The sequence below is a fragment of the Chiloscyllium plagiosum genome, chromosome 7 (assembly GCF_004010195.1).
Source record: "Chiloscyllium plagiosum isolate BGI_BamShark_2017 chromosome 7, ASM401019v2, whole genome shotgun sequence".
Classification (NCBI taxonomy): domain Eukaryota; kingdom Metazoa; phylum Chordata; class Chondrichthyes; order Orectolobiformes; family Hemiscylliidae; genus Chiloscyllium; species Chiloscyllium plagiosum.
In genome coordinates this window covers 69,434,299-69,457,679 of record NC_057716.1, presented here as the reverse complement: position 1 = coordinate 69,457,679, position 23,381 = coordinate 69,434,299, and the positions used below count along the sequence as shown (strand labels likewise).

Genomic DNA, 23,381 nt, shown 5'->3' with positions numbered 1-23,381 from the left:
GGGGCATGTTAGGTGAGAAGGTGATAGGTAGATGCAAGTGGGGTGTGATGGTGATAGGTCAGAGGGGAGGGTGGAGTGAATAGGTGGAAAGGAAGAAGGACAGGTAGGACAGTTCAAGAGTGCGATGTCAAGTTGGATGGTTGGATTGGGATGGAGGTGGGGGTGAGTGGACTTGAGGAAACTCGTGAAATCGATGTTGATGCTGTGTGGTTGGAGGGTCCCAAGGTGGAAGATGAGGTGTTCTTCCTCCAGGTGTCATGTCGCTTGGATTTGGTGGTGGAGGCGGCCCAGGATTTGCATGTCCTTGGCAGAGTGGGAGGGAAAGTTGAAGTGGTTAGTCACAGGACGGTGGGGTTGTTTGGTGTGTGTATCCTAGAGATGTTTCCTTAAATGTTCCGCGAGTTGGCATGATGTATCCCCAATGTAAAGGAGACCAGATCAAGAGCAATGGACACAATAGACGAGGTGTTTAGATGCACAGGAAAATCTCTGCTGGATGTGGAAGGATCCTTTGGGCCTTGGATGGAGGTGAAGGTTGGAGGGGGGGAGGTGGTGTGCAGGATGGGGGAGGAAGGTGAGGAGTTGGTGGGCGCAGGTTTTACATATCTTGCAGCAAGGGAAGGGACCAAGAGTGGAGGGTGGGAGGCAGCGATCTAACGAGCGAGTCTTGGAGGGAATGGTCTCTGCAGAATGCTGATAGGGGGTGGAGAGGGAACTATATTTCTGGTGGTGGGGTCTGATTGTAGGAGATGGAAATGGCAGAGGATAATGCATTGCATCCGGAGGTTGGTGGAGTGGAAAGTGAGGACAGTGGGGTTCTATCCTTGTTGTGGTTGGAGGGGTGGGATTGAAGGGTGGAGGTGTGGGAAGTGGAGGAGATGTGCTGGAGGGCATTGTTGATTGCGTGAAAGGGGAAAATGTGGTTCTTGAAGTAGGAGGCCATCTGGGATGTTCTGGATTGGAATTGCTCCTCCTGGGAGCAGATATGGTGGAAGTGGAGAAACTGGGAGTAAGGGATAGCAGTTTTACAGGAGGATTATTACATAATCAATCCCTACCTTTTCAAGTGCTGATTAATCCAATCCTTCTGAATTTCTACAATAAATTTCCCGACCATTGACATCAGACTAACTCCCCTGTAATTACCTTGCCTATCCCTGCTCCCCTTCCTGAACAAAGGAACGGCATGAGTTATCTTCCCGTCATCCTTTCGCCTGTGGCCAGGGTTACAAAGAATTGAATATATCCACCAGGGCACCAGCAGTATCCACCTTTGTCTCCCAGTGCAGCTTGGAGAACATCTCATCAGGCTCTGGGCACTTATGTGCCTTTATGCTGCTAAAACATCCAATATCCTCCTTATTGATCTACAACCTCACTATCCCAACTGAAATCCCCAGCTCCATCTTTCTCTCTGTGAATGTAAATGAGCATAATCATCTCAGCCTTCACCCACACCACCTGCTGCAAGCATTTCCTTGGTAATCCTCTTACTCTTAATATGTTTATAAAATGCCTTGGGGTTTTCCTTGACCCTATTGACCAAAGATATTTCATGGCCCCTGTCTGCCCTTCTAATTTATTTTAAGAAATACTCTGCACTGTCTACACTTCTGAAGGACTGCTCCTGTTTTAAATGGACTGTACCTGACATATGCTTCCTTCATTTTCTTTATCAAACTCTCAACATTCCTTGACATCTTGGGTTCCCTGGACTTGCTGCCCTTGCCTTTCACTTTTAAGGGAGCACCGTGGCATTGAATTCTCACCATACCACTTTTAAAATACTCCCACTTTATCAACAAGTAACTGCTCCTAGTCAGTTTGACAGATCCTGTCTAGTGATATTGTAATTGGTCTTTGCCAGTTTCAAACATAATTTCAACACCATCCATACCCCTTTCTATAATGACTTTGAAACTTAGAGTTATATTACTATTCCCCAAAATCCTTACCAAGTAAAACTTCAAGAACTTGATTGGCTTCATTTCCCAAGATTAGGTCTAGCACTGTCTCATCTCTGGTAGGATGACATAAAAGCACAAAAAGTTCTCCCGGAAGCATTTCAAAATTTCCACTGTGTCTAATCCTTTCATGGTAAGATGATCCCAATTGATGTTAGCAAAGTTGAAATTCCCTATAACTATAATGCTGTTTCCCCCTCACCTTTCTGTGGTTTGCCTATGTATCTGCCCCTCTATCTCCTGACTGTTGAGAGGCCCACAGTATAAACCTAACAAAGTTAGTTGTCCCTTTTATATTTCTGTGGTCTACCCATTTGAAAACCTAAGAAATTCTCCCACAGTACTGCAGTCATGATGGCTCAGTGGTTAGCACTGCTGCCTCATCACATCAGGGACCTGGGTTTGATTCCAGCCTTGGGCAGTTGTCTGTGTGGAGTTAGTACATTCTCCCTGTGTCTGTGTGGGTTTCCTCCGGGTGCTCCGGTTTCCTCCCACAGTCCAAAGATGTGCAGGATAGGTGAATTGGCCATGCTAAATTTCCCATAGCATTCAGGGATACATAGCATTAGTTGGGATAAATGTAGGAGAATAGGGTAGGGGAATGGGTCTGGGTGGGTTACTTTTCGGAGGGTCGGTATAGACTTATTAGACTGAAGGACCTGTTTTCGCACTCTAGGGTTTCAAATATTGATATAGCTCCCACCTCTCTTATCTTCCCCCCTGCATCCCACCTATAATGTTGATATCCTGAAAGTTGAGCTGCCAATCCTGTCCTTCTTTCAACCACGTCTCAGTGATTGCATCAATATCATATTTCCATATGTTGATCAACACTCTAAGTTTGTTTATCTTGCCAGTCAAGCTCCTTGCATTATAATATATTTAATTTAACTTCCTGGACATCTCATGCACTTTATCTTGCCACTGTCTTCTCCACGTACTGGACTATCCTAGTATTATTTCTATATGGTATTACACCTTGTTCCCGATTTTACATCCACTCTGTGATCTATCCCCCTGCCAAATTAGTTTAAAACCTCCCTAACAAGGGGAAGCCTCCCAGCAAGGATATTGGGCCCATTCTGATTCAGGTGCAACCTGTCCAGCTTGTACAGGTTCCAATGATCCAAAAATCTAAAGCCCTCCCTCCTGCACCTTCTCTTGAGCCACACGTTCATCTGACCTCTCTCCCTATTCCTATATTCAGTAGTCCATCACACTGAAAGTAATCCAAAGGTTACAACCTTGGTAGTCCTCCTTTTTAACCTGCTACCTAACTCTCCAAATTCTTGTTGCAGAACTTCATTTCCATTTTTTTTTAACCAATGTCATTGATACTGACATACACCATGACTTCTGATACTATTGAAGACTTGTGCTGTATAACTAATCTTGCCCTCAGACAAAACTTTTCCTGTACAGTTACAATACTGGTATCTATACAATAATGTGGAAAATTACCCAGGCTGTCCTGTGCACATAAAATAAGACAAATCCAACCTAGCTAATTACCACCTGCAGCAAAGTGACAGGACATTTCATTGACAGTGCTATCAAACTGCATTTACTCAATGACCTGATAAATTATTCATTTAGCAGCTGATTCCACAATCCTAATCATCCACTAGGGAGCGATAGTCTCAAGCAATTCTTTGGCCCTGCCTCCAGCTGGTGCTCAGTGTAAATTATAACTTGATACGTGCACATGTAAGCGAGAGATGAAAACGTATTTCTTCTTTGAAAGGGTCACTAGTGATTGAGGTCCTCTTCTGCAGAGGAAGCCTCATCACTGAGTATATACAAAGCTATTTTGGATAATACATCTGATTGACAAGGGAGTCAAAGGTTATGGAGTAGGCAGAAAATAGGAGTGAGGGAAATGGTATAATCGGCTATGATCTGTTGAATACCAGAGCAGACTCAAAGACTTAACTCCTAATTCTTATGCTCTTTTTTTCCTGCTACTTCCTTCTTTTATCAGGATAATAAAAATAGATTTTGACCTGGAAATGTCTTGGGAGTTCTGCCAATCTCCCAGTAGACTAACAAAGCTCCAAGTGAAACAACAAACAAACATCTGCAGCTTTTCACACCATTTCTTTGGGGGCCCTCTTGGTCTTCCACCAAAGATAGTGCAGATCAGGAGAATCTCTGTGGAAATGCAGTCTTTTCTTAAATGATGCAAAGACTTTCCAGTCGTACACAATTGAATTATAAGGTATAAACAGTCCCTGTAGGAATGAATTGCGATGCTTGTTGTTATAACAGATTGTGCACATGAATGAAAAGTTGCTATTGTAGGCTTTATTTAGTTGAACGGATGGAATTGTAGTAATTCAACTTTCTGAAGACACTTTGTTTTTCCCCAGTTTATTGAAGTCTGCAATAGGTACTTAGGATTAAAGTACATCGCATATCTGCATGGGTTCTTGGTTTTGTCCATGGTTGACACTTGGTCATTTGGCATAACAGATGAAAGGACAAAATGTAGTGTGTGAGAGCATACGTTAGTGAGAGTTAACACTAACTTGGCAAAAGGTTATAAAATACCACCGGGGTTGGAAAGGTGACATGAGGGTTATAAAGGACTATAGTTGGTGAATAGAAGGGTTCAGGTTGGAATGGATATTAAGGGTTATGGTGCGTGGCTGCAGGCATGAGATGGCATGGATGGGGTATGGAATCCTATCTGTGATACCGTGAGGAACAAAGGCTGGAGAGATGCATTTGTTTAATTTTTTTGAGAAAACTACCTAGGGCCAGCCTCTGTATCTGGCAGCTTCCAGTCTTATTCAAGGGTTACTCATCTTGAGTCCTGCCCCCATTCCACAGAACGAACACTGATATCTGGGCAGTAATTCCTAAAGGTTAGATTCGCGGATTTGAAATTTGAATTCTCCTGATTCTGCGCACCTGATAATCAGATAAAAGTTCTAGCGATACAAAGTAAACAGGATTCCACTTCTGATTTCAAAACTGTACAATACTAGCTTAGCTCAGCTGGGGTCATATTCAGGTGTTACAATGGGCCTTAGCACCTCGACTTTAGATTCAAAAACTGCTTTTTGCCATTTTCTCATTTCAACAATTTTGTTGAGATTCAGTCAGGACAGAGTTAGTGTGGACTACAATATTTCTAGTGGTTAAACAGCCAACCTATATGCGTTTCTGTAAGCAATAAAGTATTTTTTATATTTTCTTGAATCAAACAGCAAATTTTTACCAGTTAACTGAAAGAATCAAAATCAAGCACCCGGCCTTTGTGTAATCATTTGGGCCCAATTTCTCTCACACACAGACACAGGTATTAAGTTAAACATAATAGGGTCCAATACAAAGGAAGATGAAAGTACATACTATTTAGAGTTCTTTGGCAGTATTTGAGACATAACTGAAACCAATTTTGTTTAGCTTTGTTTTGGATGCAGTCAGTCATTGCAAATGTTGTAATTCTTGCAAAGGTCTTGATTTGCTGTTGCTTTTCTCTCAGATGTGATCTTTTTTGCAGACCGGAGCACAATTTAAAGACAGTAAAAGAGAAGGAAGTGAAAGTACTGTAGCCAAATTTGGAGATGACACAAAAATAGGGAGGTTGTGACAAGAATACAGGGAGGTATTGATAGGAAAAGTGGGCAAAAAGTTGGCCCTTGGATTATAACATGGGAAAATGCGAAGTTGTTCATTTTGGAAAGTTCAACAAAAGAATATGATATTATTTAAATACAGAAAAGCTACAAAAGGCGATCCTAGGGGTATTTATGCATGATATTAAGGGCGGCATGGTGGCACAGTGGTTAGCACTGCAGCCTCAATGTGCCAGGGACCCGGGTTCAATTCCAGCCTCGGTTGACTGTCTGTGTGGAGTTTGCACATTCTCCCTTTGTCTGCGTGGGTTTCCTCTGGGTGCTCTGGTTTCCTCCCACAATCCAAAGATGTGCGGGTCAGGTGGATTGGCCACGCTAAATTGCCTGTAGTGTTAGGCGCATTAATCAGAGAGAAATGGGCCTAGGTGGATTACTCTTTGGAGGGTCGATGCAGACTTGTTGGGCCGAAGGGTTGTTTCCACACTGTAGGGAATCTAATGTAATTTTTAAAAATATATACAGGAGGCTCACACAAAGGTACAGCAGATAATCAGGAAGGCAAATGTAATGTCGGCCCTTATTTCAAAAGGTTTGGAGTAGGGAAGCCTTCCTGCAACCGTGCAAGGTGCTGGTGAGACCACAGCTGGAGTATCGTGAGCAGTTTTGATCCTATCATTTAAGAACAGATATCATTTTATTGGAGGCAGTTCAGAGAATGTTCACCGGGATGATCCTGGATACGGAGGCATAGTCTTAAAAGCAAAGACTGAACAGGTTGAACTCTACTTGCTGGAGTTGAGAAGAATGATAGGTGGTGATCTCATATAGGCTTTCTAAAGGGCTTGGCAGGTTAGATTCTGAGAGGATGTTTCTCCTCATGGAAGAGTTTAGAATCAGAGGTCAAAGTCTCAGAACAAACGGTCAATTTAAGACTGAGATGAAGAGGAAGTTTTTTCTCTCAAAAGGGTAGAGTGTCTTTGAAACTCTTTGCCACAGAGATCTGCGCAACCAAAATCCTTGTGTAAAATTAAGGCTGAGATGGATAGATTATTGGTCGGGAGGGGAAATCAAGGCTGAGGAGGAAAGGACAGGAAAGTGGATGTGAGGAATATTGGATCAGCCATAATCCTATTGAATGGGGGAGCAAGCTCAAGGGGCTAAACATCTGATTCCTTTTCCTATTTGTTGTGGTCTTATAACCCTTATTCTGGATGTAACTGTATATATTTTTTAACACTCTCTCTGCAGCTAAATCCTCTCTTTTAATCATGGTTTCTCACAACAGAGGATGTTTTGATGCATCAAACCTGGCTGGTGGCTATTTTTACTAACAATTTTAATGGTTCATTCAGATTTCCGCTTTTGCTGTGGACCTAGTTGGGGTGAAGAAGGATGGTGTTTCACTCTTGCTATTTGCATAAAAAGTTCTGGAGTTACATCTTTGCCTGAGCAATACCTTAGTCACAAAGTGTCTCATTTTTGCACCCTCATGAGCACATGTTTCAAAACGTTAGCTTTCCACAAATGCTGCCTGACCAACTGATTTCTTGTATTAGTTTATGTTGTACTGTTCATGGAGAAGAAGGCATCTCCGAGCACTTTAAATGAAAAAGGAAATGGTAGAATAGATATCAGGTACAGGAAAATTGGTGGAACATGAAAGGTAAAATGCCGTAATTCGAAGTTCAATTGAAAAGCTAAACTTGGAGAATTTTGAAAGCAGAAATAGAAAGTAAATTAAAACAAATAGGGACACAATTCTAAAGGACAAGAGTATGATGGTCAGAAGAAGCCACCAGCAGTGAAGCTGAGATCGAGGAAGGAAAAGAAGGATGTTAAAACAGTAAAGTGCTTATGCAAAAAACTTAAAGCAAACGACTATTGTTAAAGTTAAATGCGAGTTTCTGATTCTTAAGGTATTTCTTGATATCATGTAGAGTGATAAATTGGTTAAAGACTGGCATCTGATCTGCAGGGAATCTCAGGAGGAAGCCAAGATAGATTACCCATTTGACATTTGGCTAGAGATTAGTCACGATGCTTCAACTTTGATTTTTGCAATGATGTGCTGGGCTCCCCCATCTTGAAGATTTATTAGTTAATGATATTTAAATTCTGCAAAGGGAACCCATATTTCCTGAGCATTAGCCTGGGCATCTGAATTATTAGTTTACTGGCACTGCTACTAGGCCATCACCACCTCTTACTCAACAGTAATACCCGAGAATGGCAATACAAGTGTTGCAGTCTTTTAAAAGTGTCTATTTTCGCCATTCCCAATGTTGTAAATCTTTCAGGAATGGATTTACCACTTTAAACTTAGTCTGCGTAGTAAAAGCAAGCCCGGGATATAAATTTGCAATGGATTAGCAGCTAATTAAAATTGATGAGAAGTATTCCAATTCTAAAGGCAGCCTGTCAATGAAAGGAATTTCTGGACCTTCAGAGAATTACAGTATACTTTTAAAAACAAAAAGAAACATCAGATTGAATCTGAGTGAAACATCAATCTTAAAGTAAAAACAAACTAAAGCCAAGTTTGAGGCATCTGAAATGGAGAGGAAACTTTATACACCGCTGGTTGTTTACCTGAGAGAAAAGTAAGCTCGGTGAAGTTATTATTCAAGTAAACCAAATCTTAAAAGAAATAGAAAAATAGAACTCCTTAATATACTTGCATTTTTCACAAATTCTACAGAGAGAAAACATGAATGTCAACTTATGAGGAAATGTATAGAACACATTTAAATTTATTCTAAGAGGTGTGGACTATTAACAGAGGCCATGGGTTCAGTAGGGTGGAAAGAGCTAAGAAACATTAGTTCAATAATTACAAAACATCTATGCAACAGTAACAGTCACATCATTTAGTTGACTGTGCTGATTTTTATTCCATGACTTTCCTCCCATTCTATTGGCTGTTTTGTAGCCTTTTAGCAAATCTTTGTTACCCTTTATCTCATGTACTCTTACTGTTGGTCTTTGAAAGCATGTGAGCTATTGACCTCAACTTATTTCACATTTTAACCTCAAATTTGTCCTTACTTCCATATTGACCACTAACATGTATTAATGGCTCCTAGTTTTGGATTCACCTACAAATGAAAAGATTCTGACCTCATCTAAACTATTCAACTCATTCATAATTTTAAAGAAATCTTAAACCTGTTCAATCTTTTCTGAGAGCTGCAATCGGTGTTCTGATATTATGAATATAAACTCTTTTTTACATGTTCTCCAGGTTTCTGTGAACATTGCACAATATTCTAATAGTAGTCTGACCAGTGTCCTATACAGATTCAGCATAACTTCACTACTTTTGAATTAGTCATCTCTTGAAATCAGTTTGTTAGTTAACATTTTTGATTGTATTGTTCATCTGCTTTGCTGCTTTATTCGTTTGTTCTCCTGCATCCTTAGATCATATTATTCTTCTAGATAGAAATAATATCATACAATGTGGCAAAGATTACTTGTAAAACAGAGGATTGAGAAGGTTTTAAAATCCAATAAAAGATGACTGGAAAAAAAGGGACAAGTTAAATTTTGAGGGTAAACTTGCAAGTACTATCAAGACAGATAGTAAGAGGTTCTTTAAAACATTTTTTAAAATGTCATGTGATGCCAGTGACCATAGGGCCCTTAGAGAATGAGGTGAGGGAAATAGGAAATTGCAGAGGAATTGAATGAATACTTTGTATCAATCTTCACAGTAGAAGAAGAAATTCCACAGATACAAAATAATCAAGGGACAAAAAGGAGGAGAGAATATAAATACAATAACGATCACTCAAGAAAAAAAACTAATAAGGAAGAAAATGAGCTAAAGAACAATGAGTCTCCTGGACCTGATGAAATGCATCCTAGCTTGTAAAAGGAAGTACTTAAGGGACAGAAAATGTACCAGTAGTGATATTACAAGAATACAGTCTGGAAAATTCCCAAAGGATTGGAAAACTACCAATGTAACACCTTTATTTTAAAAGTGAAAGAGAAAGCAGGTAACTTATAAATTACAACTGTGCTGCTTTAACCAGAGGGTCGCCACACCTTGGGTGAGGGGAGTAGTTAAGGAGGAGACTCCTTCACAGTAACTTCAACCATGGTTGAATTCTTGCACTGGCTACCAATGGTTGTAAATTGTACTGTAAACAAGTTCTCTGAAATGGTTCTGTGAGTTGGCATTCTGTCTCCCTAAAGTAGAGGCCACATCCAGAGCAACATACACAGTAGATTTCTGGGACACGTACATCAAACAACCCACCATCCTGTGGCTGACCACTTTAACTCCCCCACCCACTCTACCAAAGACATGCAAATCCTGGACATCTTCCCCATCAAATCCTAGTTACCCAACACCTGGAGAAAGAATGCCTCATCCTCCATCTTGGGACCCTCCAACCACATGGCATCAATGTCGATTTCACCATTTTCCTCATCTCCCCTCCCCCACCTCATTCCAGATCCAACCCTCCAACTCAGCACCATCCTCGAAAGGTCCTACCTGTCTATCTTCCTTCACACCTATCCACTCCATTCTCCGCTCTGACCTATCACCCCACACCCTCATCTATCCATCACCTTCCTATCTACCTTACCCCTCAAAACCTACACCCACCTCCCCCAATTTCTCTCTCAGTCTGTTTTAAAAAATTCTCAAGATCAGGTTCGTAGGAGAGTAGTCTGACACAGAACAAACGACCAAGAGGCGAGTCTGCTAGAATATGGGCATTTTATTCCCCGCAGCGTCGCCACAACCAACGGGTCTGGCTTATACTCACTCTACATGTTACCGGAACTGGGAGCCATCAGTTCTCGTAGAGCGGTTGCCAACAACCCACGCTCGGCGGTTAAACGTAACCCCGGAGCAGACTCACCGAACTGGAGACTTTTCCAGCTGATATACTCTTTTCCAGATATAAACATTCATGTGAACAGCAGAGCAAGGCTAAAAAACACATTCCATTCTGGTTACATACAGATAAGAAGATTCACACGGGGAGGTGTGTAATAAGATTCACACGGGACTAAGCAACACCTCCATTCCGGTTAGATTCACACATGTATTGGGACATAATTTTTAACCGTTTCACCACACAGTCCCCTTCTCCCCCCACAATGTTCCTGATGAAGGGCTTATGCCTGAAGCGTTGATTCTCGTGCTCCTCGGATGCTGCCTGACATGTTGTGCTTTTCCAGCACCATACTTTTCAGCTCTGATTTGCAGCATCGGAGTCCTCACTTTCTCCTATCTAGCCAATTGAGCTAATCAACTCCCTAGCAGCTAACTATAGACATACAGTCAGCGTAATATTTGTTATTGGGAAAATGTTAGCAAGTCTATTAGCAGACCATTATAACATGTTCAAGCAGAGTTGAGATGGCTTCACAAAAGGAGAAATCATGCCTGTCAAATTTGTTAAAAAATGTTTGAGGAGGAACAAGCAGGAAAGATAAAGAGCAAGCAGTTAATGTATTATTTTTGGATTTCCAGATGATGTTTGATAAGATACCACATTAGATTAGATTAGATTAGATTCCCTACTGTGTGGAGACAGGCCCTTCAACCCAACCAGTCCACATTGGCACTCCAAAGAGTAACCCACCCAGACCCACCTCCCTCTGACTAATGCACCTATCACTATGGGCAATTTGACATGGCCAATTTACCTGACCTGTACATCTTTGGACTGTGGGAGGAAACCATTCCACCTGGAGGAAACCCATGCAGACAATGGGAGAATGTGCAAACTCCACATAGACAGTCACCCAAGGCTGGAATCGAATCTGGTGCTGTGAGGCAGCAGTGCTAACCACTGAGCTACCATGCCGCCCCAATACTGAGCCAATAACAAGATAAGAGTCTATGGAGTTGAAGGTGGCATATTAGCCTGGATAGAGGGTTGGTTAATTAAAAGAAGGTAAAATTGAGATCAGGGTGGGGGTGGGGAAAATGTAAGGTTGTACACTTCGACAGGCAGAGGAGGAGTTGAACATTATATTTAAAATAGAGAAAGACTGCAGAAAGCTACAGCTTGTCTGTCTATGTGTCCAGTAGAAAGAGAGAGAGAAAAAACAAATTCTGGCAATGGGAACACCGTGGTTTCTTGAAGAGGCAGGGATCTTAACAAGTTCAGGCTGATTTTTACAGAGAGTTTTGTCAGTGTTCCAAACAGTGTTTGCCCAGTCTGCAATTTGTCTCCCCAATTTAGATGAAATGACATTGTGAGCAGTGAATGCAGTAGATTAGACTGAATGAAATGCATGTAAGGTACTGCTTCACCCAGAAAGTGTGTCTGAGGCCTTGGATAGAGTGGAGGGAGGAGGCAGATAATTGCGTGGGAAGGTATTAGAGTGGGACAGAGTGTCGTCGAGTGAATAATCCATACAGAACGCTGATAAAGGTAATATATCCTGGTGACAGCATCCTGCTGGAGATGGCAGAAATGCTGGTTTATGATTCTTTGAATGCGGAGACTGGTGAGGTAGCAAGTGAATGTAGAAAGCAGATACGTAGAGACAGTGCTGAAATAGAGGAAGAAAGAAGAGTAAACAAAGGAATTGATAAAAAGTTATAAGAGCAAAAAAATACTGAATGGGTGCTATTGCAAAGTGTGAATAGTTGAAAATGGGTTGGCTGAGCTCAGAGCAATCTATACAGAACAAGATCTCACGGTATGTGTCACTTTCCACTGTGTAAAGGCTGTGTCATTAAATACATTCAAGGAAGAGATTTTGAAATCATTAAGGGAATCAAGGGTTTGGGGAAAAGGCAGGAAAATGAAGTTGAGGATTATCATAGCAATCATGATCTCATTGAATGGCAAAGCTGATCCAAAGAGGTGAAGACCTACTTCTGCTCCTACATCTTCTGACTGAGAGTTTAATTGGAGAGATGGGATTTATAATGTGTATGGATTAGAGCAGTTGAGGATGGAAACATAACAATGTGAGTCCCAACCTTACGTTTTTCAGTGGGAGCGGCACAGTGGCTGAGCGGTTAGCACTGCTGCCTCACAGCACCAGCAATGTGGGTTTGATTCTAGCCTCAGGCGATTGTCTGTGTGGAGTTTGCACATTCTCCTTGTGTCTGCGTGGGTTTTCTCCCAGAATGCAAAGATGTGCAGGTCAGGTGAATTGGCCATGCTAAATTGCCCATAAATGTTCAAGGATGTGTAGGTTAGGTGTATTAGTCAGCGGTAAATGTAGAGTAATGGGGAATGGGTTTGGGTGGGATACTCTTTGGTGGATTGGTGCAGACCTGTTAGGCTGAAGGGCCTGGTTTCACACTGTAGGGATTCTAAGATGAATGAATTGAGTCATTGAGAGTAATGATGGACGATCCATCAGTCTTTATCAATCTGCTTTGGTAAAGGAGCAGATACTGCTGTAGGAAATTAATTCAGAATAGCCCAAAGTATGAATATTCTCTACTTCTTCACTAAGCTTGAGATGGCAGCTTGGCAATTGACAGTTTAATTCATTTTACCACCACTACCCAGTAGAGTTGTATCTTTGTTTGACCTTATTAACTATAAATTTGAAATAACTAGGTGAAAATTAATGTCAATCAATTTAAAAACAGTTTTTATTTTAAAATTTGGCGCAAGCTACTTTGATGAACACCTACTAAAAGCCAGTTTTAATTTTCAGTTATCAATTGTGTAACTTTTTTTGCAGCAAATGTACATTTTCAGCACACAGCAGAGCTGATACAACACCTGGTGAAAGCAGAAAGAAACTATACCCTACAGGTATTGAATTTCTAATTAATATATATTTGCACTGCCAGTGCAATAAATCTAAAGGTTAAGGTAACTAAAAGAATTAGTGCTTTAGAGCATTGTTTAAAGATCCACCTTATTGTCTTGGAATCCTACAGAAAATCCATTTCATGTCACCTTATTTTTTTCAATCTGGCTAAAGATCAAGAAAATATTCAACAATAGAGTTGAATTTTCAGATTCACAGTAGATGCTTGTACCTATCACCAATCAATACTGAGTACCAGGCAACAGTTAATTAACCTGGCCAAGTCTAGAAAGAATGAACAGTCTTTGGCATATGAACACCAGGAGCAAGGTAATGGAACCCTTGATGGAAATGCCATGCAAATAAAGATGGTCCTTTCCTCAAGTTACAAACCTTCAGTGCATAATAAGCCAGTAAAAGAGCATCTGAACTCTGGTTATATTTAAGTGACAATGATGATGTGTGACAAACATTAATTTGGAATTTGACAGCCTATATTTAATTTCCAGTGGTTAGAAATCAGAACAAAAATATTTTTCATAATTTATTGCTGTTTTAATTGAATAAAAGTTTGGATATAACAGAGTAACATTTCCAAGTCTCACCTTCTGTAGAGCACAGGAGGAGTTCCATTGAATCTAATCGATTGACAATAAGAATGTCATATCAATCAACAATTGCTATTATCACGGACAGTCATTTGTGTAATTATGATACATCTAAAATGTGTTCAATTGATGCAGTTGTCTAACGAAGTACCAATAATTGTAATAGTCATAAATATCATTGAATTGAGCTAATAGTTATGGTTAAAGTTAACTATTGCATACTTAAAATAACATTAGTCAGGTATCTCACTAACCTTTCATTTTGCTTGAAACAGATTTACCCAGATGAAGGCCATTTTATTACAGCTGAAAAAAGCAAGCATCATATGTACAGTGCTATCCTCAACTTTTTCAGAGAGTGCCTCAAGGAAGAAATACCTGTATTACAGAAAGAACCAGAGGATGATGAATAAATTCAGGAATTCTTTAAAAAGGAACAAGAAAGAAAACTCAAAATATACTAAAAACAAACCTAATAGTACAGAACTCTCAGAACCCAGCATTAAATACCACTGTTGGTGGAAGTGCAGAAGTACCAGGGCAGCTGCAAGAAATTTACAGAAACAGCACATTAGAGATTATGAATCTGATGACTGGCAAAAAGGATTTGAATTCATGTGCCAGGTCCAGGATTATTTTCAAAGGAACAGTATTTAAACAATTTTTGGAAATACATCGACCTGTTAGCACACTTTTAGAGAAAGTCAAAATCACAACTGTGCAAATGCATGTGTATTTTATTTGGCTCCACTGCTGTATATGTTAATACTTGTTGACTGGTAACAACATTTAAAGAGGACACATTTATTTTCTTTTTAATTTTGTATTGTCATTTGCACAAAAATGATGACATATATTATGATGTGCACCCTTTATGTCAGAAACCAGACATTGTAGTTCGCAAATTTAAAACCATTCAGCCTCCCTGACATCCCATTATATGACATTAATTAAATAAACAGAATTTTTACAAGTCTTCTCAAAAGTAGAATGTGTTTTCAAAACATGTGGTATTGTGTATTACACATTGGCTTAACATTCCCACATCATTAGATAATCTTGCTTTTGCAATATATCCATTTTACTTGTAGCTAAAAATATAATGATTCCCAATTTAGCACAGATCGGGCAATTAAAGATTGGATAGAAGTCTTTTATTGGCAAATTGTCACAGCCTGCAATAACATTGGGCTCAAGTGAATATCTTCTGTGCATCAAGCTCACAATAATTCAGGATTACATTTACCACATCTTGTTTCAAAATGCAAAACAATGATAAATCATAATACATTAAATTGCCTCTTTCAATTTTATTTCCCCAAAGGGAAAAATATTCAGATACAAGTCATTTCAATGACTCATGATTAAAATCTCTTTTAAATTCCATTATTGATGCATCTTCCAGCATTCATTTTTCAGGCAATATTTAGGTCAACGTTCATGCAACTGCACACAATGTACTTAACCAAGAAAAAAAAAGTATTAATTGGAATTTATAAAGTATTATCATTATACCTATAAATTTCAGTCTTGCCAGAATGCCCTGGTTTGAATCTGGATGTAAATAATTCCTGAGGAATTTTTCTTATATCCCAGTCCTCAAATTAATTTGAATTTTTTTAGCCCCACATGTTAAATGAGTGAACTTATTCAAAAGGAATACAAGATCACGGTAAGACATCAATAATGAATTGAGGCATTGTGGCTCCAAAATAGTTGCAAGTATGCCATCATGTGGCCAGAAGCTAAAATACTTGAATCTTGCTGAACACTTAATATACAAACAAAAATTTGCATTCTAAATGATAAAACCTGTTCTTTACATCTTTGCTAATGCCAGTTTTACATTTGTAAATATGTAAAATACAAATAGTTTGTATAAAAGCTTTTACGAAAAAGGTATTTTATTTTCTGTTATTACCAAACCAAATATAGAAGATGAAAAGAGCAATTCAACTCAATGTTATATTATTCCCCTTATTCCACCCTTTCCAAACATGATCTTGTATTGAGATTCATAAGATCATGCAAGTACTACACTTCAAAGGTGTAGAGAGATGGACAGATAACTGAGTTACCTGGTATAATAATTTGGGATGAAGAAAGATTTAAATAGGTTACCTTGCTCATTGAGTAATACAAAAATAAAATACTATCATGACTTGATGTGTATTTGTTAACACTGTGGCTCTGTTATATAAAATTTTAGGAATTGCTTTATTTGTAGTTATGTTAAAACTTAAGTGGTTGAATGGTAAGAGAAACTTGTAGGGAGTTGCATGACTGGAATAATAAAGTAGCAAATACCACTGTCTTTCTCTCGAATTGTTAAGAGAAGATTCCTAAGATTATATTCTTCACCTCACTGGAGCCCTAATGTAACTCATAACATGATCTTGTTGTCATTCAAATCCAACTTGGCACAACAAACACGACATGACTAGGCTGATACTTGCACTCGAAGTAACAGTAGGTATTCTCTGGTAATTTTCTTTTCCAGCAATATAGTTTAATATTAAATAGGAAATTGTAATCTCAAACAAAAAAAAATGGATGCAGTTAACTTATGAATAGTCATGTTGTTTTACTCAAATTATTGGATATTAAGTAAACAGCATAGGCAATATTTTGTTTTTGGAAACATTTGTCCATGATGTCAGGTTTCACTTCATTCGATATTGTCGATGTTTCCATGGCACTTAAGTTTCCAGTATTTTTATCTATTACACACCCTTTTAAAAGATAGCCAATAAATAATAACCAAGGAAGGAAAGCACAAAATTTTTTAAAAATGCATTCTGCTTTCCAATTTGCCACTTCATCAATAAATAAAATAGTTAAAATACACAAATGCATATTCCATGCAATTATGATTGAGATAATGCTTAATAATAATATTGCTTGTCATTTTTAATCTCAGAATCAAAAATGAAATTATACACACCAGATTTTCAAAATAGCTACATGTGGCTAGTTATTGATGCATTGAGCAACACCATTCAAACATTTTAGAGCAGTGACTATTGGAATAATCAAGTCTAGATGCAGGCATGTTTTTCATGGATCCATTACTTTTTAATATTTAAACAAATCTTAAGGCTATTTATTTTATATAGTAAACATTGCTAAAAATGCATAGGTAGAAACCAACTTAGCTCTGAAAGAACAAAATCAGCACATTTTAAGCAGTGTTTCTTCATAACATAGCAGCCATTAATTCCAGAATTAACTGTGGGACTAAAATAATTCCCTAAGATTATTTGCACCTATTTTCCAAAAAGGAATCTGTTTTCATGCTCATTTTGTTTGGATTTGGAGATGCCGGTGTTGGACCGGGGTGTACAAAGATAAAAATCACACACCAGGTTATAGTCCAACAGGTTTAATTGGAAATAGTAGCTTTCAGAGTGCTGCTCCTTCATCAGGTGGTTGTGGAGGATAAGATCATAAGACACAGAATTTATAGCAAAGGTTTACAGTGTGATGTGAGTGAAATTATATATTGAAAAAGACCTGGATTGTTTGATAAGTCTCATCTTTTAGAATGAACATGGTGGTTTCAGTTCTTTCATATGTAAATCACAGAACATTTAAAAGTTTTAAGTTTACTTGAGAATATAACTTTTAAATGTTCTGTGATTTATGTATGAAATAACTGAAACAACTATGTTCATTCTAAAAGATGAGAGACTTAACAAACAATCTAGGTCTTTTTCAATACACAAGATCAGTTACATCACACTGTAAACTTTTGCTATAAATTCTGTATCTTATGATCTTATACTCCACAACCACCTGTTGAAGGAGCAGCACTTTGAAAGCTAGTGTTTCCAAATAAACCTGTTGGACTATAACCTCGTGTTGTGTGATTTTTAACTTAATTTTTTTGGAATCATTTTTGCATCACACTATATTGGTAATGACATTAGTGCACAAACACCAAACAACCACCAGACTTCTGAAGAGCTGACAAACCAGGACAATAATCCACACTTTCACAACCAGGTAAGGAGGGGTGAATCAGCTCACTTTTTCAACCTCCTGGGTTTATCGCAACAAAAGTACAGATATTTTTCACCACGTGAATATATTTTTCCCCAATTAAAATGTACATTCTTACTTTTCCCAGTATGATGAAGAATCCAAGTTTTTTCTTAAAATAAGAGAGCAATTTTAGTGCCTAGAAAACCAAAGAAAATAATAATGACATGGCATCAAACATACATTTCTGTGAAATTCACATGGACTTTCACAGACACACCCAGGTATAAAGTTAAAGGGAATAATGTCCAGTAAAGAAGGTAGACTTCACAGATTGGAGTTTTTTTGAGAGTACTTGAGTTATAACTATTTAACCTGAGACAAAAGTTGGTTAGAAGATTTCTGGGACCAATATAGTATCCTTCTTAATGTCCACGTTTCTTTCTAATCAAAAATCAGAAAATTAGGGATCTCCAGCCTCTTTCAGTTCTGCAGTCAAAACAACCATCTTTGTCTGCCAAAAGTAACTTCTTGAAAAAACAGCTTCTTTGTGCATTTTGGGTCTGAACACATTCTCAAAGGGGAACATTCTCAGAAAGTACCAGCAGATGGTCAAATCTTCTAAATCAACAGGGCCAACCACACAGCAAGTCCTTCAAGCCTGTATCTCAATGCAGTGAATAGAGGGGAGAAAGAAAACATGCTGAGTGCACATGGGTGCATGAATATCATAATGCTGTATTTAAGCTGTCACATTTGTCAATATATTTTCACTTGTACAGTTACAATGTCTGCTATCATCTTATTTTCAGTAACAGTCCAAATTTAAGTCACATTTATGCAAGAGATCAGAAGCGGGTTTATAAACCCAAGGATGTGAGTCATTGCAATCAATAAATATCACTTTTCTCACAACTAAACAAGTCAGTGACTGCAAATAGCATTTTGCATCAGGGATCCTTAAACATTAACATTAAACACTGCAATGAAAGCAATTCATATGGAGCATAGAGGTTAAAGGCAATGTCCAGGAAGTGTACCAGGTCAAGACCTGTACACATAAAGTGTGTGTTAATATGTAAGCATGTATGAAAGTATAGAATCAGTCATGATTCCACAAATCTCAGCAGGGAACTTGTGCGCAACCAAGCCCTACAACAAGCTGGCATCTACACACTTCCCTACTTTGTGCCTGCTTGTATACCACTCATGGTTGTGTCTCATTATGAAAATCCTACCTCTATACAGACTTCTAAATAACACAAGGGGTAGAATTTTCCATTTTCTCATCTGACTATGGGGGTGGTTGTTAGCAGTAGCGACTGACCCTTTGCACTCTAAAGAGAACGTTTGTCCGATTGATCTCCAGTCAGCTTAATAGCTGACCAGCAGGTTTTCTGGGAGGACTTAAGATCTTGACAATTAAATCTCACCTTTCCGGGAAATTAGCGGCCAGCAGCTTCTGTACCCTAGTGATTATCCCTGAGGAAGAGTCTTTGGAAGATCCACCAGTGAAAATGATGTCAGCGAGAGCAGAGGCAAAGACAAGCCATGTGACTTTCAGCAGCCCTCCCTCAATCCTAATCCAAATTGACCCTAGACTGGCACAATTACAGATAACCCCTAAACCAGCAAGCAGGTCAGGGAAGCAATGTGGTTTGTGCACCAGGAAGGCAGGCAACCAGCCCAGTGACAAGTTGAAGCCATTAAGTAGCTATTAACTGACCACTTAATGTCTGTAAGGTTAAGAAAATCCCCAGTGGACCTTTACATCCATTGCTGAGATGGCAAGAGCAAATAATTGAGAAAGTTGGCTCTGGAGGAATATTAGCAGCCCTCTCACCATCTGATTCGCCGATTCTAAAAGGAGAAAAATATTGTACTTAAAATATCAGTACCTGAGCTGGTAGATGCAAATGTGAAATTCAGTAATAGTGCGTCTTGATTATCATTGCCTCCTTGCCAATCATAAGGCAATCTAATCATAGCCAAGAGGAGCAACCTGGTTACCACAAGATTATAGATGTGGTTTGGTTTCGCAAGGGAGGATGAAAAGAGATGTTTTCATCATCTGCAACTTGAAAGTTAGAGGAGAGTGAATGATGAGGCAAAAGACAGATCTGAGAAGGAGGCTCAAGTGAAAGCAAATTATTGCAGATGCTAAAGATTTGAAATAAAAACAAAAAATTGCCAGAGAAATTCAACAAGTCGAGCAATATTTTTGGGGAGAGAAGCAGAATTAAATTGAGTCCAATATGATTCTTCTTCAGCACTGAAGGAGATTTGAAAGTGATGCTTTTTATGCTATTGACAAATAGGGAAGAGGAACAATTAAAGATGGTGAGGGTGTCCAGTGCAAAAGATGAAAGGAAGGGATAATGGTATGAGTGAGGGATACAGATGTAGAATAGGTGTTAATGGTCAGTGTTAATATTGCCACATAGGTCAGCTCTGTGTAAGAACTCATGGAAACTGCAGACTGGAGTTTATGGAGGGGGGTGCAATCAAAATGGAGTGTATATGGTCTGAAGTTAGAACAGAGCATATGGAAGCAGGACATTCTGCCCATGAAGTACACACTGACCCGTTGGAGAGCATCCCACACACCCATCCCACTTACCCTACCCCTGCATTTCTCATAGCCAACCCACCCAACCTGCACATTCCTGGACACTATGGGCAATTTAGCATGGCCAATCCACTTCACCTGAACATCTTCGGACTTGAACTCAACGTCGAGTCCCAAAGGCTGAAAAATGCCTCAGCAGAAAATAAGGTGCCATCGTTCCAGCTTGTATTGAGCTTCAATGGAGCATTACAGCTAAAACAGAAAGGTTACCATGAGCACAGGATGGAATATTGAAATGGCAAGCAATTGAAAGGCTGAGATCATTTTTAGAGAGAGAGCAGAGGTGTTTCACAAGGCTAATCAATTAGTTTGCATTTGATCTCACTTTCTTAGGGATGACAGAGGAGTAAGCCAGGGTGTCACAAAGAAATGGCCCCTACATAATGCTGACCAGGTGAGGGGTGAAAGAGGGTGGAGGGGAGAATGGGAAGAAGCATTTAGTATTGCCATCCTGCTGGATATGGTGGAAATGACAGAGGGTGATCCTTTGAGTGCAAAGGCTGGCGGGATGGAAAGTGAGGAGAAAGGAACCATTGTCATAAGGTAAAGGTTAATTATTTAATCCACTGCAAATCACATTTCCTTGCCACATTTAGTTAAGTACAACTAAGGAGTAAATAATTGTTACACAAAGTACAAAAGTCAGATCTGCATCTATTAAATGTGTTTCATGCACACTGAATATTTACAATTTGCGCTGAATTTGCAGATCTGCTGTGCCAGAGCTCCAAGCTAATTGGATTTGTAATTCTGTACAGAGTAGACAATGTAGATAAAATATGATAAATGAAAGTTGTATCCTTACTTCAGATCTCTATATTCAGCATATGCTAGTAAAATATATCATACGTTGCCAAGTTTGAATTGTGTTTGAAGTCTGACAAGTATTTACCACTCAAACAAAAGGGCACCACCTCTCCAACAGCTAGCTGAATATAAATTCACTTCGTTAATTTTGCATCTTAATAATGAACATTGTGGCTCCCATTCAATTAAGTGTACCATCTATTTTGAGAGTATAAGCGATAAGAGTGTTCAGATCCACTACAGTGTTCACAATGTATTTGAAATTATAGTCTTCTCACGTTGTGGACTGTAGAACAAAATTGAAAGTTGGTCATGTCAAGGCAGAATCTTCTTGTCTCAGGTAAGAGGCAGAAAGAGCATTTCATTAAGTGGAGTGGGGTAGTGTCCTACTTAACACCACTATCTTCCCACCACCACCAGAATTCAGAGTCAGGTGGGAAGATCTGTCGATAAACTCTACAAACTGTCACAATTTGAGGCTTTTAAAAGTCATAAAAGGGTTTCAGACTGTCACCACAAGCATTAACCAAATTGCAAGTAGGTGTGCCAACATATAGCCTTCCCAGAGACAAATAGAGCATAGGCTTCTCATTGGTTAGAGTCTGGGGGTGTCTTCAATCAAATACCTAATTGATGGTATGGACATAGGGTGGGGCTGGGTTGACCACACATCTGCCTCGCTTCTAACTTCTCTGTTTCCCTTTCCTTGCAACATCCACTCCTGCAACAAATCAGTGACCTTGCCCTTAGATACTTCGACTCTGCAGTTGCATTCCCAGAAACAGTCATGGCCTCCTACATGGCACTGCCAAACACAGAGACTGCTACCTCTAAAGGATGGCAGCTCCTTTTAGTAAGAACGTCCATTCCAGAGAATGTAATTCTTGAAGAGGCCAATGTCCCCAGAACTGCCTGATTTGACTAAAGGTCGAGTGGGCCTCCTCAGAATAAGATGTGTGGGGTTTTTTTGCCAGCTCTGCAGCTGGCAAGCAAGACTCATGCTGCTAATGGATTCTGCCCACATTGTGGGGATGTGAAAACCTGTCAGATTAAAATTGTATGATCTTTTCATCTTGGCACATTTGCTATTTTCATCAGCAGTAAAGTGGATAAAAGCTCCATTTTCAGCAGTGACATCCCTCACACTATTATTTACACAGGTAGACAGGGAAATGCCTATCCGTGTCAGTGTAAACCTGTCCTTCAGCTTCATTTATGCGATTCAGAATAAAATTCATAGTCATGTTAAAAATAGTGTTTTAATTCTATTTCTTGCTTAATTAGGTTATTACTGTCAAAATCCTAAAAATATAATTTCACAGAATGGCTAATGCTGCTTCCAGTTTACGAGTATGAGAGTTTGTAGATTTGCACAAAACAACCAAATGTCAATTTTTGGAAATGCTATTCATTTTCATGGTTTAACAGTTACAATCTGATCAGGAAAGGATATGAGTGATGGGAAAGGTCATGAAAGCCATTTGAAAAAACAAACTCAGACCCATTATTAGATCCTGTGAAAAAGCTCAATTTCTCCAAAGAGCAGTCAATTTTATTTATTGTTACTGTCACGACCACCAAATGGCCAGAAAAATTTAGACTAATATAATTCATGAAGCTCCTATTTTACTTTGTAATGTTTCAAGTTAAAGTAAAGACGCAGACAAGTTTTTACTTAAACAGTTCAGCATAATTTATAAGTTATTACTGGAAGTTCCTTTGGTGTAAAGAAGTCAGGTTATTTACAATAAATTTCAGATATGAAGATCATAACAATGATAGATTGAGCAAACAAAGCACAAGTATACTCATGAGAAAAAAAGTTCCAAAAATCTCTATGGTACACCATAAGGACTTTTTACTTAAGTTCCTTGTTGCTGAAGCAAAGAGGTTAACACTTGGAAGTCACAGTTGTAATGGTTTAAGTGTATGGTTGATATTTTCTTGTACCAGTGGATTCTTCAAACCAGCAGCTTTAGGGAAGGAGAAAGAAGGTTCCTTATTCTTCATTAGTTCCATGGTTTCAAAACTTTCTACCTGATATTTCTTCAACAGA

At 39.0% G+C, this 23,381-nt stretch overlaps 1 protein-coding gene across 1 annotated transcript in view; it reads left to right on the top strand.

Annotated features, from left to right (window-relative positions):
* Positions 1 to 14,820, top strand: part of LOC122551933 (inactive dipeptidyl peptidase 10-like) — a 1,705,342-nt gene extending 1,690,522 nt beyond the window's left edge. The window contains exons 26-27 of the mRNA XM_043694504.1: positions 13,229 to 13,302; positions 14,184 to 14,820. Coding sequence (XP_043550439.1) covers positions 13,229 to 13,302; positions 14,184 to 14,321 — 212 coding nt within the window. The 3' untranslated portion in view covers positions 14,322 to 14,820. The remainder of the gene's footprint in view (positions 1 to 13,228; positions 13,303 to 14,183) is intronic.
* Positions 14,821 to 23,381: the final 8,561 nt, after the last annotated feature.